Source organism: Canis lupus, chromosome 7 (assembly GCF_048164855.1).
Source record: "Canis lupus baileyi chromosome 7, mCanLup2.hap1, whole genome shotgun sequence".
Taxonomy (NCBI): Eukaryota; Metazoa; Chordata; class Mammalia; order Carnivora; family Canidae; genus Canis; species Canis lupus.
Genome location: NC_132844.1, coordinates 24,040,131 through 24,056,039, shown reverse-complemented (window position 1 = coordinate 24,056,039; position 15,909 = coordinate 24,040,131). Strand labels below are relative to the sequence as shown.

The window sequence follows — 15,909 nt, the reverse complement described above, 5'->3', positions numbered from 1 at the left end:
ATGTATTTGTCTTATGAACAGAAGTATTTTGGTTGGAGAACCTGACCTACTTTGTTGCTACCATTCTTCTTGATAAGCCTGACAAAGTCCTTGGATATAATTCAAAAGAATCCATAAGGACACTCCATCCCTCCCATAACAGTTTGATTTCAAACATCAGCGTTGTGCTAGTGGGAATATAAAATGCACAGCTGCTATACAAGAAAGTGTGTAGGGTCTTCCAAAAAGTAAACAGAACTACCATATGATCCACCAATTCCATTTCTGAATATACCCAAATGAATTAAAAAGCAGGGTTTCAAACAGATACTTGTACACCTATGTTCATGGCGGCATTGGTCACAGAGCCAAAAGGTGGAAACCACCCAATACCTACTAACAGATGAATGGATAGGGATCCCTGGGTGGCAGAGTGATTTAGCGCCCGCCTTTGGCCCAGGGCGTGATCCTGGAGACCAGGGATCGAGTCCCACGTCGGGCTCCCTGCTTGGAGCCTGCTTCTCCCTCTGCCTGTGTCTCTGCCTCTCTCTCTCTCTCTCTCTCTCTCTCTCTGTGTCTATCATGAATAAATAAATAAAATCTAAAACAAAACAAAACAAAAAAAACAGAGGAATGGATAAACAAAATGTGACCTATACATTCAATGGAATAGTATTTGGCTTTAAAAAGAAAAGACATTCTGATATATGCTACAACGTGGGCAAACCTTGAGCACATTATGCTAAATGAGATTACCCAGTCACAAAAGTCAGTCAAGAACTGTAGGAGTCCCCTTCCACGAGGTACGAGGTACAGAGACTAGTCAAATTCATAGAGGCAGAAAGTAGAATGGGGTAGAAAGCAGTAGGTGGTTGCCAGGGGCTGGGCAAAGAGGAAAGAATGGAAGTTTTTAATGGGCACAGAGTTTCAGTTTGGGAAGATGAGAAAATTCTGGAGATGGCTGATGGTGTTGGTGGTTGCAGAACAAGGGCACTGACCTGTACACCTAAAAATGATTAAAATGGTACATTTTATGTTCTGTATGGCAATTTTTTAAAAATTGCATTTAAACTCAAATAAACAGCATTGTGACGTACCTCCTGACACGTGGAGGAGCTCCCCGGGTCTCTGGAGCTTCCTCTAACCAGGACACGCTACTGCATCAGGCAGCTGGGAGCTTAGGCAAGGTATTTTTGTTTCAACTGATCCCTGGGATTATTAGGAAGCTGCTAGATTTTTAATCTTTTCTCTTTCCAGACTGAAAAGGTCATCCACAGGGTATCTAACCTTAGATAAATTCTTCTCTATCGACTACTTTTAAGCATCAATCTACAAGGAAGTCCCTCTTAAAGAAAACAGAGGAGACAGGGAAAAGAGATACCCCACAATTATCAACCGATACCCCTGTTCAAGTGACCCGCTTAGCGCACGTGGGTGCTAAGGAGAGGAGGGGGTCGGGATGGGCTGGCATTAGGGCTGGTGGGGCCCAGGCTCTGCTGCTAACCAGGGGCCTGGTACAGGGCTGTCCACCAGCAACGAGTGCCTTCTGCTACTTGCACGGAGTTGTCCATGTGCTGTTCTGTCCCCCAGGAACTGCCTGCCGCCTGGGTGGTGTCCCCCACCCAAGGATGAGGTGCTGGGGAGAATGGGAGCCTCAGGAGCAGGTACTGGGAAAGCTGCTTGGCTCTGTACCCTCTCCAGGTACTCCCCACTCCTGGAATGACCCCATCCCACCCTCCTGGCCTGGACTCTCTGAAGTACAAACCTTCTTATCTACGGGCTGGTGAGAGTGTGGAGCCCTGGCACCTCACCGCGTGCTCCCTTTTCCCCACTGCAGCCCAGTGATGTCTGGACATCCAGGAAAGCCCTGAATAGGATAAAAGGTGCCCAAAGGACCAAACGCCCTGGGCTGGGGGGGGGGGGGTAGTGTAGGGGGAGTGGTTTGGAAAGAGAAACAAACAGCCCCCATCCTGTCCTTTGGGAACTGAGATTTAATATGTAATAGCCTCAGGTCTTATTATACCTGCCAGAGGTGACCCCTCCTTCCCCTGCAGCTTCCCCCAAAGTCAGGGCCTTCCCAGCCTCCCTCAGAGGCTTACGCAGGCAGGGGCAGGGGACCATCCTGACCCTTCAGTCTGTGGGGCCCCCTTGGATGGGGCACAGGAAGGCCAATTTGCTATTAGAATGTGGCTGGAGGAAGGAGCACCCTGACCACCCTGTTGGATGATTCTCCTCAGAGCCAGGTTTTCTGGGAACAGGCAAGGCTTCACCTGCCTCCCCGGAGAGCTAGCTCCAGGTTTCCTGACTCTCTCCTGGAGGAGGGCGCATTTTTATGAGGCTTTCAGTTTTACAGCTTATGTCCCAGGTGAAACCAGTTCTGCTCCTGGCTGTCCTGTAGCCACCTCCTAATCCTCCTGGGTGCCCCCAGCTCTTCCTCTTGATACCCCAGGTAAACTAAGGGTATTGACCAGGTGACTGCAGGCTCCTGCCCGCAGCAACAGACTCTGGTGGAAAGTTACAGCAAGTTCTCCAGGGTATTACCACGCCCATACACACACACCTGCCCCACAAAACTGGACAGTGAGGCAAGGGCCATGGTATGACTTTTGAGGGCCTGGGGCATTTTTGCTTTCATGGGCTCCTTCCTCCACAAAATAAAAAAAAAAAAAAAAAAAAGCATATCTTATAACTGTTTTGGCCTGAGGTAAATATATAATTATATATCTTAAGAACTTTTCTTCTACTTAACATTGCATTTTTTTTCCTTCTGGTTTTAACATATTTTCAGAGGCTTCTGAGAGTATCACTGTGAGCATCTGACTCCGTGCCTACCCTGTCCACTGGATATGTCAGCCCTGCACTGAGGGACAGACAGGTGGAAGGGACAAGAAAGAGCCTCAGCCAGGAGGGAGGGCCTGACCTCAGCAGGCGTGTGACCTCACCTCTCTGGGCCTTCCCCAGATGGGGAAACTAATAGTACCTACCTCACGGAGCGGTTGTGAGCACTAAAATAAGATGTTGTATGTGTCTGCCTTGATTAGAATGGTGCCTGGCACAGAAAAAATCACCCTGAGGGGATCCCTGGGTGGCTCAGCGGTTTAGCACCTGCCTTTGGCCCAGGTCCTGATCCTGGAGTCCCGGGATCGAGTCTCATGTCGGGCTCCTGGTCCATGGAGCCTGCTTCTCCCTCCTCCTGTGTCTCTGCCTCTCTCTCTCTCTCTCTCTCTCTCTCTCTCTCTTTCTCTCTGTGTCTATCATAAATAAATAAAATAAATCTTTAAAAAAATTATAAAAAAAAATCACCCTGAAGTGTTAGCTGTCATTAATACTAATGTGTGTTACTGTCCCAGCCGCTCAGCTGACCCTCTCTGTATCTTACCGGACACTCCAGGGAGAAGCAACGTGGAGCTTCCTGCTGAGAGGATGTCGCATTTAGACCTCCTGGAGCAGATACAGCTATTTTCTTCAAGCTGCTTATTCAGGAAAACTTTGTTTTCATAAAATTCCTCCTCAGCATTACTATGGCGGCCCCGGGGGGTGGAATGTAGGGGGGCGGAGGGGGGACCGGAGCTGCCAGAGAGATGGCAACTTCCTGACCTGAGCCCCGGGTGAGCAGCCTTCCTGGGCAGGAAGTAGAGGCACAGGGCCATAATCTGCCTCCTACTTTTCTCCTGCTCAGCAGGTGTCAGAGCTCAGGGATTGAGGGGGAGGCTTTGAGGCCTTTTAAAATGCAAAGGCCTCTGGGATAAAGGAATGTCTAATCCCTTAACAGTCACACAGAGGAAGGCCTGACAGCTGGGTTTTTCTAAGGGGACCCTGAACCCTTATGTGTCAAGGGCTTTACATACATTATCTCCTTTAATCCGGGCCACCCCTGACCGTAGGGATTACTATCCCCATTTTACAAACCTGCAAACAGAGGTTCAGAGAGGGCCTGGGACTTGCCCGAAGGTCACCCCTACTGCCTCAGGAACCTAAGAGGAGATCTGGAAAGGGAGACAAAGGAAAAGGGAAGCCGGCTTGCCCAGGTCTGCTTTGGCCAGAGCCCACTGGCTGAAATGCACTGGGCCTCAGTTTCCAGAATCTACAAGGGGGACATTGGCCCCACGTCTCACACATTCTGCTGTTCTCACCCCACTCCCTGCCTGGTCAGAACAGATGGCTGGCTCCTTTCCTGGCCTCCCTGTGGCATTTCTCCAGTCCCTGGAAGGGACAGCCACCAGCCTCACCACCCCTCTCTGACTCCAAAGCAGCAAAGCCCCTTTGGGGACAGGTCTCCGAGGGGACTTATAGTAAGTTAAATTGTTGCTGCACTGAAAGGCAGGCGGCCTTCAAAACCCCAAATTCCCAGCTAATCACAGGGTGGCCAAGCAGGGGAGCCATTCTGTGTCCAGCCTCTCCGGGCTGGCTCATATTGTAGGAAAAGCAATATGGCAGCAGCAGGGCAGGTGGACTCTGGCCGTAAACAGCGTAGCCCTCAGCAGCACTCTAGTCAGCACCCTTCTCTGCTCACTTCTCTCCTTGGGAACACGAGTAATTCTGGAAGCCGAATTGGGTTTATCTGACCAGGAGTGGGATAATCAGGGCCCCAAGGGAGGGCTGTGCCTGAGAGAACAGGACTGAGCAACAGCAGCCCATCCCCAAGGACCAGGCCCCACCTCGGCCAAGGCAAGTGCTCAGTCCTACCTCCAAAGGCGGGCCTCATGGAGAAATCGTGGTCCTCCACTCTGAGAAGTGGCTGAGGCTTTCCCTTGCGGATTTTGGTCACATCAAGGTTCTTCTTATATAGGTGACTGCAAAGACAAAGTAAGAGACATTTTCCAATGGCCCACAGAGGCCTTTGGGGAGATTACTCCCTGCAGGATTTACCTGTTAGGCATCTTTTCTCCATCTGCTGAAGGCTACACACTCACACCTCCCCAGGTCCTCACAGGCAGGTCCTAAGGACCAAACCCTTCCAGAGCCTTCCTAAGGTAAGTTATGATCGAATGACAGCAGTTGGGTTGAATGGTGCAGGATTATTTTTTTTTTTAAGATTTTTTTATTTATTCATGAGAGACACATAGAGAGAGAGGCAGAGACACGGGAAGAGGGAGAAGCAGGCTCCATGTAGGGAGCCTGACGTGGGACTTGATCCCGGGTCTCCAGGATCAGGCCCTGGGCCGAAGGCAGATGCTCAACCACTGAGCCACCCAGGTGTCCCGGATTATAATTTTTAAAAATCTTTTATTTATTTATTCATGAGAGACACAGAAAGAGAGGCAGAGACACAGGCAGAGGGAGAAGCAGACTTCCCATGCGGAGCCTGATGCAGGACTTGATCCCAGGACCCTGGGATCACGTCTTGAGCCAGAGGCAGACGCTCAACCACTGAGCCACCAGAGGCAGACGCTCAACCACTGAGCCACCCAGGTGTCCCTAATTTTTTTTTTCTTTTTAAATGTTTCTCTTATGTTACTGCAATATTGATTTTGTAATAAATAAAATTCTGAGACAAATACAGTAGACAAATACAGTTTTAAAATGCCGGTCCTAGTCAGACCTGATGCTCCTTACATCAGCCCAGTTAGGAGCTGTCTACAGAATCCACCCTAGTGCAGAGCCTCAATCCCAAGGAGAACAGACAAGGTACAGCCAAGGGGGATCAACACCCCAGCTGGGGACAGGGTTGCTCTGGCCACTGAGCCAGGTGGTGGAAGGTGGAGCCAGCCACGGACTGCAGACCCTGGTCCACTCTCCTTCCCTAACCCAGATGACAAAGGAGTCCCTCTCTATTCTCTCTCATCCACACTCACTCTTTCTAGATCATCTTTATGTTTTTTTTTCTCACCACAACCCACATAATCCTAAAGCAGTAAAATCCAAAAATATATATATATTTTAAAGATTTTATTTATTTATTCATGAGAGACACAGAGAGAGAGACAGGCAGAGGGAGAAGCAGGCTCCATGCACCGGGAGACCGACGTGGGACTCGATCCCGGGTCTCCAGGATCGCGCCCTGGGCCAAAGACAGGCACCAAACCGCTGTGCCACCCAGGGATCCCGGAAACAAAGAGGTTTTGTGTTGAATGTTGTTCGTTTATATATACACCCCGATTTTACTCTGTATTTTAATCACCCTTCTTTTTTTTTTTTTTCCAGAGAAACAGACCTATTTCCTGTTTAAACTCTGTAAGAGGGAAGTAATATGTTTCCTCTCTTGAGAGCCTGTTCTTTGAGACACCTCTCTGTGCAATCCTCCTTAGCTTTCATTCTCTGTCAGCTCTGCTCAGATGGTGTAATTTGATGGGAGGTCTAAAGTTGTGCTGATCAAAAGAGTAGCCACTGGCTATTTCTGGCTATTTAAGTCAATTAAAATTAAATTTAAATTAATAAAGTCAATAATAAGACAAAATAATATCAATTTTATTTAATTATACAGGCCGTACTAATGTGCTTAATAGCCACATGAGGCTAGTGGCTACTGTATTGGATAGCGCAGATCTATAGCATTTCCACAGTCTCAAAAAGTTTTATTATGCAGTGCTGGTCTAGAGGTTGGTCTGCCCTCCACTCCCCTCCCCATCCAGGTTAAACCCTATAACCTGGGTTTCCCACCTTACAGCACTACCTTTAGAGCCACCTGGAGCTCCAGACCTCCCAACTATTTTCTCCCTCTTCCAGCAAGGGCTTTGGTCCCAACTACTTCTCTTCCTCTTCATTCAACTTCCTCCCATCAACCTTAGGGATGTCCATATGGACAGCCATCCTACACTCTGGTCACATAATTCCTCAATTCCTAGACTCAAAACCATTTGCTAACCACATTTCTGTGGAGAACCTACTCTGTCCAGATTCTGTACAAGTCATGTGGAGGACATGAACTCACTGCCCTCACAGGGCTAAATACCTAGTTGGGGAGATAGACAATAAACAAGCGGACAGATAAATAACATAACTTCAGAAAGTGCCAAGTGCCATATCAATGTAATAAAGCAGGATAAGGAGTAAGAGGGAGATGGATTGGGGTGGAAGGTGGTCAGGAAAGCCACCTGCGACCTAGAGGGGCTGAGGGGCAGAGCAAGTCATAAGAAGATCTGGAAAAAGTACACTCTGAAAGAGGGAATAGCAAGTACAAATGTCCTAGGGTGAGTCTGGCTTGTGTGAGAGCCAGTAAGACAACCAGTGAATTGGAGGACAGCAAGGAGAAGGAAAGCAGTAAGGAAGGAGGTGGGAGATAAGACCAGAGACAAGAACATGAGACCCTCACAGGTATAATTCTGAGAAGAAACCCATGAAATTCTGAGCAGGGGAGTCACAAGGACAGGCTTAGGACCTAAGAAGATCCTCTGGCCACTGAGTAGAGAAGACTGAAGAGAGCGGAGTAGACATGGGAAACCATTAGGAGACTTGCTGAAAACATGGCACCTGGATCAGGGCGGTAGGGGAGGTAGATGCAGAGAAGTGATCAGATCTGAGAAAGGCAGAGAAGTCTTGATGATGGATTAGGGTATGAGGGAAGAGAGAGCCAAAGATGACCCTGGTTTATAACTTGAGCACCTGGGTAAATGGTGGGGGCATTCCCGAGATGGTAGGTGACATGTTTGTGGTGACAAGGGGTGCATCTCATTCTTAGCCATCTGGATTTTGAGGTGCCTGTAAGATATCCAGATAGAAGGTGAATACAGGGCTGGGGCAACTTGGGAGCAGGAGCAGTAGTAGTATTTCACTTCTTTTAGCCTTGCAGTTTCTTAGAGGCCGGGGGCTTGGCAGAGGTGCCTGACCCTCCTCCCAGAGCCCTTGACCTCTGCCCTCAAAACCCTCACCCCAGCTTCCTCAGCATCTCCCTTTCCAAGGGCTCCCTCTTGTCAGCTTCCCAACTGGATTCAAGTCTCTCCTCCCTTGAACCAAAACTCAGCAAAATGTCTAGACTGCACATCCTCACACAAAATTTACTGAAAAATGGTAATGGTAATTATATTTGTCTTTAAGCTTGTTCTTTAAAAAAAAAGGTCTTCTGTCTCCTAATAAATCCATAATCTTCCCAGAGAGCTGAGTGCCCCGTGCTGCTGCCACATCCTGACTCCCAAGAACTTCTTGCCCCACTTGTATGCCTGACCCGAGGCATTGAAGCTACTCTTGCTGGACGCTGGTTTCTCTGCACCACAGAGGACCAGGCCTCTGCTAGAAACCTGGTCTTTCAGGACCAGGCACTGGGTTGTCCTCCTGTATCACCTGAGAGCTCATTCTCAATCTCCATTGCCGCCCCCCTGCCCTCAGCCCATCCCTTATATGCTAATATCCCCAGGGCCCCATCCCAGCCTCCCTCTCTTCTCCCTTTACCCCTCTTTGGCAGGCTGGCCTATGTCTGTGGATTCAGTGGTCATTAACATGTTGATGATTCTTCAATCTGTACCCTCTGGTCTAGACCTTTTATCCAACTGCCCAACTGATGATACCCCAATGGATATCCTATAGGCGTTTAAACTCAGCACACCTACACTTTGGTTTGGGACATGCTGCATTTGAGGTGGTCTAGGCTGAAGGATGGGTGGGCATCCAGTAAAAGGGGAAGGGAAGGAAGAGGCACAGAGACAGACCAAGTGAGTCTGCAAGGGCATGCGGGGACCAGGCCAGGCAAAGCCCTGAAGATCATGTTAAGAATTCTGTTTTTATCTGAAGGCAATGGGAAAACACTGAAGGTGTTAAGCAGTTGGAGGAAGAAGCCATGATCAGAGTTGCTTTTAGACAAGCCCTTTGGAGAGAAGTCCAATGTAATGTCTTCCTCCCAGTTAGCTGGAATATGGAACCCAAGTCCAATTCCCTTGAAGCATGGTGGTCACTGTCACGGTGCCTCCATGGAGCTTCCCCTTTTGGTCGTGGTCTCTGTCCCAAGCCTGGCTCCAGAAGGCAGGAGGTACCAGGCCCAGTTCCCTGCTCAGCAACTTCATGACAGGCCATATTTGACACCCCAGCAAAGACACCCTGGAGAGGCAGAGGCAGAGCTCGACCTGAGGGCTTAGCAGATCACAGACATTAAATTGTGAGTGCAGCCCTGTGGCTCTGCCTCCTGGGAAGCAAATCCCTGCTGGCTAGCAGTTTCCATATCCATTTAGAGGGGAGGATTAGGGAGCGGAAGTCCCAGAATTCCAGCACCCCAGCAGGACAGAGAGGATTGAAATGTCTGTGCCATTAAAGAGGGCCTAGAAGTGTTTTGTTGATTTTTTTTTTTTTTTTTAAGGAACCAGTTATTTGATAACTCAAGGCACTAATGTCCCCAGCCTTGGGCTATTTGTGTGAGCCAGATGCACTCAATTCATCCTTCCAGTGCCCAGATGCCTTGGCCCAAAGCCTCCAGACTCCCCAGACTCTCTGAGTCCCACCTCAGTGAGGGGAAGCCAGGACCTCCATGAGACCTCAGACCAGCGTTGGGTGGAGAGAGAGGAAAAATGTGCTCACTACACCTTTGAGAGGCAGGGCTAGTGCTACCATGTTGAGGTCTATTTGAGCAGTCATACTGACCATGCCCTTATGAATCTCCCTTTCTCTGTGCGGGACCTGAGCTGTGGTTACCCCATCATCCCAGTGGGGAAAGTCTCACAACCAGCCCTTTTCAGTTGGAGAAACAAGGTTCAGAAAGATTGGGAAAGGGGATGCCTGGGTGGCTCAGTGGTTGAGCCTTGCCTTCGGCTCAGGGCGTGATCCCGGGGTCCAGGAATTGAATCCTGCAGCTGGCTCCCCACAGGAAGCCTGTTTCGCCCTCTGCCTATGTCTCTGCCTCTCTCTGTGTCTCTCATGAATAAATAAAATCTTTAAAGAAAAAAAAAAAGAAATATTGGGAAACATGGCCATGGCCAGGGGAGCAACAGAATCAGGACCTGAACCTGGTTTCCCTGACTTCCTGGCACCATGTCCCTCCCCAGGCCCCTGAGAAGGTGAGGATCACTGGGCAGCAGGAAAGCAAAGCTGCTCCTGAGCCCAGCACAACTTGAGACACGATGCGGACCAGAAGAAGGATGGCCAGAGGGAGGGCAGCAAACGGGAGAGGAAATATGGAAGGGGCCCCCCCGGGCTCTGGGACCAGAGGGAACCAGAAAGTGTTATCCTGGACCCCCAGAGCCCAGAGCTAGGTTCCCTCTCAGATCTCCAGGGAGAAAGGCCTCTCTTGCTGGAAAGAAGTTGTGTGCTCAGGAGGCCAAGTTAGGAGGCAGGCAGGAAGGAGTAGGAATAAAGCTGGGAGGCTGAAAGGCAAGGAGAACAGAACAAATCAGACGGCTAAGTGAAAACGGTTCAAGTGGCAACAGTTCAATAAAGGGGAACACGAAGGGTGGGGAAATTGGAAGCAGTTTTTTTTTTTTTAAGATTTATTTATTTATTCATAAGAAACAGAGAGAGAGAGGAGGGGGGGCAGAGGCACAGGCAGAGGGAGAAGCAGGCTCCATGCAAGGAGCCTGATGTGGGACTCGATCCCGGGTCTCCAGGATCACACCCTGGGCTGCAGGCGGCACTAAACCGCAGCACCACGGGGGCTGCCCTGGAAGCAGCTTTTGAAAAAGCACCCACTGAGCAGAATAATTGTTCTGTGAGGGTGTCTTGGTCAGAGTAATTAATACAGAAGGTATATGGGTTACAAAAGATCCTAACAGAGTGTTTGTGCATGTGTGTGTGTGTGTGTTTGTGTGACTGTATACGTGAGTGTGACCATATAATTTACATGTGAAGGGATGGCTGTGTGTGTGAGACCATGTGTGGGGCGTGCATGTGTGTGGCGTGACTATGTGAAATCCTATGTATGGTGTGTGTGTGTATGACTGTGTGGAGGGGGTAGGGGGGACAGCATTTCAAAGAAAAGAAGCTCCCCTACAGAGATGCAGTGCTCTAAAAGTCAGGTCATTTTATTCCTGTTTATTCTATAGCTTAACTCTTCTGTGTCAATGATGAAAGTAATTGTTTAGTCAGATCCTTGGCTGAAATTTTTCACAGGCAGACACAGCTTCATGATTGCCTGAGCGTGTACATGCCCTGGTGGACTTAGAAAGGCCTAGAATCATGTTCCCTGATGTGACATTTTCTCTGTCCTCTTTCCCAGCCTCTCCCTTCAATAATTATTTTATATTTGTTGAATGTATATGTTTACCTTTTCTTCCATTTTAACATATCCTGGGATGGAGTTCAAGAAACTGTGGTCACCCCTAAGGGTCAGATTCAGTCTGTCCCCAAGCTCGGGCAGGTGTCTGGGAATGACTGTGGGTCTTCTGAGGAGTGACACAGGTATGAGAGCCCAGGCTGCCGAGGAGGATCCCTGAGGATCCCTGAGGGGCTCGTGCTGAACCCTAGCACTGTTCTCGGGGTACAGACAAGTCCATATAACGCTATTCCTCCAGGTGTGGAGGCCGAGAAAATTAAGGCCATTCCACTTTAAGTTCAGCGTTAGCACAGGTACAGCCATCCCAGGCCCCTGTGAATAAGAGCTGAACTTTACCTTACTTCAGTTACAGGAAGAAAACAGCTAGAAAGCCCCATATTAGAATAAGAACAGAGCCCAAGCCAAGGGCAGGAAGCCCCTATTAGAATAAGAACAGAGCTCAATGCCCTGGAAGGCCCCATATCAAAATGTAAACAGAACTTGAGAAATTCCTCCCCCCCTTCTGGAGATCCCCTAGACCAGCCTATAAAAACTAAGCTGAAACCCACCTCGGGGTCCAAGTCCCTGCTCTGCTGTGTCGGGTACACTTGGACCCAAGCTCGAGCTTGTAAATAAACCCTCGTGTGTTTGCACCGGTGTCGGCTCCTTGGTGGTTTCTCGGATTCGCGATCTTGGGCACAACACAGGCTGAGTACATCAGGGAGCCTGCGTTCTAGCCCCTGGGGGTCACTAACCAGCTGTGTGAGTTACCCATGCCTGCGAGCCGACTTGCCAGTGTCTGTAAAATTGAGATGGTGTTTCCAGTGTGTGCTCTGTAAAATAGGAATCCCACAAGAGTCCCCAAAAAGTGGGGTTTTCTGAGAAACTGCATAATTTATTTTCCTTTTCCAAATTCAGAGTGTCTGCATAATAAAGGTTCTAGAAGCTGCACTATAAAGACATCTGTTTAAAATGGTGCAAACCAGAGTTTCCCAAGTTCCTTTGACCTGGAAACCCCTTTCTCATACAACACCTAGTCACATTTACAGTCTTAAAGCTCAGAAGAATTACCAGATCAAATGACCCCTGAGGTTCCTTCCAATTTACCAGCCCGTAATTCTGGCAACGTAACCAGGATGAGGCTTCCAGATCAGTGCGTCTTCCCTGTATCCTGGACAAATTTCATCTGTTTGCTTTCTGCATAGTTAGCATTAGGCCCTGTAGAGCGTGTAGCTCCCCCAGAGCAGCGGCCTCCTAAGACACTCCATGCGGACGCAGAAAGTAGAGATTGTAACTCTTACTGATAGTCTTTATCTAAAAATAAGGACCCGATCAGGTTTTACTTCTGTATACATATGTACAACAGCACAATGCATATCAGTGAATATATGGGAGGTACGGTTTCAAAAAATTGTCACCGAGAGCGGTGCCTGATTATAAATAAAAACCAGTGACCTAGAAAATGTGCCTCAGTGTATTACTGCTCACAGTCATTAGTTCACACATGATGAGTAGAATGGGAACAGATGTGTAACATCTCACACATGCTGTTTACATCTCAGCTGCTTACTCTTTTCTCCGTGCTGAACAGTTGTTCAACGTCGGGCCTGGAGTATCGCACTTCGTACATCGGTTCAAACACACTTAATAAGGAACTTTGATTTGTAATGTCACGATCTTTTAATGCAAACTCTGCACCTAACCAGTATCTTGGAAACGTTTCCGTCACATGGTGCCAATGGCAGTTGCTGTGTCCACACATGTATTTCTGATAACCTAGCAAATTTTAAATACCTTCTTTTTTTTTTTCTTTTTTTCTTTCTTTCTTTTTCAAATACCTTCTTAAGATTGAAATAGTGAGAGGTGTCTGGGTGGCTCAGCGGTTGGGCATCTGCCTTCAGCTCAGGGAGTGATCCCTGGGGTCCAGGGATCCAGTCTCACATGGGGCTCCCTGCGAGGAGCCTGCCTCTCCCCCTGCCTGTGTCTCTGCCTCTCTCTCTGTGTCTCTCATGAATAAATAAAGTTTTTTTTTTTAAAAAAAGATCAAAACAGTGAAAGGAAAATTGATACCATTATAAAGCTGTTCCCAATCAAATAATTTAAAGAAGTCAACTTTCAGTTACATGTTTTTCTTAATAGTTCCAACGAAATTCCTATACACAGTCCCCCCTCCGACGTTCCTGAGTGCCGTTACTCAGCAGGCCCCCACCGTCCCTACAGGATGTCATCCTGAGCAACAAAGCAACACAAGCTGAGAAGTACGAGGTGTTTTACCCCCAAAATCTTCAACCACCTGCCTTAAGTCAAAATGCTTGGACAGAACAGATACCAGAACAAAATGTTTGGCCTAGTCTAGCTTTGCTCTCCTGTGCCTGTGACACTAGAGAATATTTGTGCCCTGAGACAGATTGGTGGCCCCATCTACCCATGGCTGGAAAATTGATTCCAGGAGGACAGTGTCACCACTAGCCCTCCTGGGAGCTGTCCCGCTGTGCCCCGGTGCTAGTAGCCTTCCTCGCCTCCCACCCACCACTTTACCTTGGCTTGGGCATTTCCAGATGCCCTGTCCATCTCTTCCTCTTGGGTTTTCTGCTTTCCACAAGAGCCGTCAGGCAAAACAAGAACAAAATGAGTCTTGTGAAATAAGGCATTCTGTGAACGTCTTTGATGCCACAAGCTGCTCTCCAGTGACCTGCAGCGGGGCTGACCCCCCTGGGCTGAACCATGGATTCAGTCTGTCGCTTTGTGACGGTGCTTCTCCAAGGGGCTGCAAGAGCATGACTGGCCAGATGGATTTTTGCGATTAAATATTTGATAGTGATTCTCGTCCCACCCCACCTCCCACCACAGCTCCCCCACCCCCCTGCGTGACACAGACACCAAGGCTTTGCCCTCCCTGCTGCATAGTGATTGGCCATTAGTCAACAAGTTTGTCCTCCTGTGAAATTCTGCTTCCTCTGAGTCCCAGAGCAGCTTTGACTAAAACTGTTACGTAAAAAAAAAAAAAAAAAAAAAATTAAACCTTTTGAACATGCCAGCTCTTTGCTGAGAGCATTAATCCTTCCCTCTGGCTGCATAAAACCAGTCTGTCACATCCACTAGGGAGACAGCTTGGATTCTGAGTGGATTTGCAGGGAAGACCTGATGGACAAGCTGAACGCATGAATGTGCTCTGGAAATGCTGAGTAAACACGCAAATAACCCATTTTCACAGGATTGCTTTATTTCTCAATCTAAGAAAGCATGCTTTGCCTATAGCCAAGGATGTTTACTTCCTCCCCAAATCCACATCGTTTTCTCAATGAAAATACATCTTATCAAAGCATAAAGCCCATTTTGATTTTGAAGGAATTTATAAACCAAAGGAGAATTCAGGATTATGTAAACTCTTCTTCCTATCATGAGCATTAGATTAATTTGGATTTTTAATCCTAAAATGTATAATTTCATCATAAATTAGCCTTGATTCCTATCCTGGGATATGGAATCATGAACATTTGAAGTGTAAAGATATATGCGGTTATATTTAATCTACTGAATAGGATAAAATGTTTAAAAACTATTTATTACTTGCCTGCTGTGTCTGAGACGGAGAGGAGTTTAGTGTGGTAGAGACAGAAGGAGGCGAGGTTGGAGTTCAAAGGAGTGGTAGCCAGAAGGGAACAGAATTGGGGTGTATTATGTAAGAAAGACAGAATCAAAAGAAGTTCTTTTGATTCCTCTAAGCAAAGTGGGATGGCATGATCCACTTTATTTTTTTAAGGAATTCCTATCTGGGATCACTTGTATTGGAGAACTTATAATAACAAAGGAGGATGGGGTCCTGCCCTAATGGAAGGAATGGTGGGAGGAGAAGAGGAGGGAAAACAGAAGGATGAGACAGTCAAGTCATTTCTGAAGTAGAAGACATTAGCTGACTGAATAGAGGGGGAGATAGAGAAGACAACAGTGATATCTACAATCTAGTTTGGAGGTAGGACTGGTGAATGGTACCATTTACCGATACCCATTAGAGGTGGACAAGTGTGGTGGGGAGATGACATAGATTTCGACTTGTGGAGTTTGAGGGATTGTGGGACTTCAAGATGCCAAACCGGCTGCTGGAGTATAAAGAAGCCTGGAGCTCAGGAGAAAGGTCTGAACTGGAGAAATAGATTAGGAGCCGTCAGTGTATGGTAGTAGTCTAACCACAGGAAAGGGTGAGATCTTCCAGGAAAATAGAAGTCCCAGTGAAGTGTAGAATCCTTGGGAATTTCTACTTTAAGATTTTATTATTCATTAATCTCTATACCCAATGTGGGGCTCAAACCCACAACCTCGAGATCAAGAATTGCATGCTCTACTGATTGAGCCAGTCAAATGCACTGGAATCTTCACTTCTAATGGATGGATGGGAAGCCTAAACAAAAGCGTAGAAGAACTAGCAAAGATATTGACTATGAAAACCAAAGGAGTTTCTGGAAGGGGGTAGTCAACAGTGTTGTGAAGAAGTGAGGGCAGGAAACAGGTTCACTGGGTCTGGCAACCAGAACATTGGTCCTAACTTCAGATAACTGTAGTGTTAGTTGAAAGATGTGGCAGGAAGCCAAATTACAGGAATTAAATAGGAAGTTGGGAGTGGGAATAATTTCAGTATTTGGACTAATTCAGTGGTTTTCCAAACTGGCCGCCTCTCAGAATTATCCAGGTAATTTGTTTAAAAGTCCTATTAAAGTTCTTTTCCATAGATTTTGTTCAAAAGCTCACACTTTTCCTCTCTTCCATTTGAAACGGGCTTATAAAGGACTGGCTAGAAGCCTAGAACTATTTATGGATATTGTTAG

General features: G+C 47.6%; 1 protein-coding gene and 1 long non-coding RNA gene across 2 annotated transcripts in view; one reads left to right on the top strand and one right to left on the bottom strand.

Annotated features, from left to right (window-relative positions):
• The window catches only part of GABRR2 (gamma-aminobutyric acid type A receptor subunit rho2), a 46,259-nt gene extending 32,365 nt beyond the window's left edge, over positions 1-13,894 (bottom strand). The window contains exons 1-2 of the mRNA XM_072832081.1: positions 13,625-13,894; positions 4,666-4,772 (exon numbers count right to left, since the gene is read on the bottom strand). Coding sequence (XP_072688182.1) covers positions 4,666-4,772; positions 13,625-13,812 — 295 coding nt within the window. The 5' untranslated portion in view covers positions 13,813-13,894. The remainder of the gene's footprint in view (positions 1-4,665; positions 4,773-13,624) is intronic.
• LOC140636651 (uncharacterized) lies at positions 1,127-3,014 on the top strand. The gene is made up of 3 exons (XR_012033875.1): positions 1,127-1,166; positions 1,570-1,643; positions 2,768-3,014. It is a non-coding gene; the product is annotated as an uncharacterized lncRNA (long non-coding RNA).
• Positions 13,895-15,909: the final 2,015 nt, after the last annotated feature.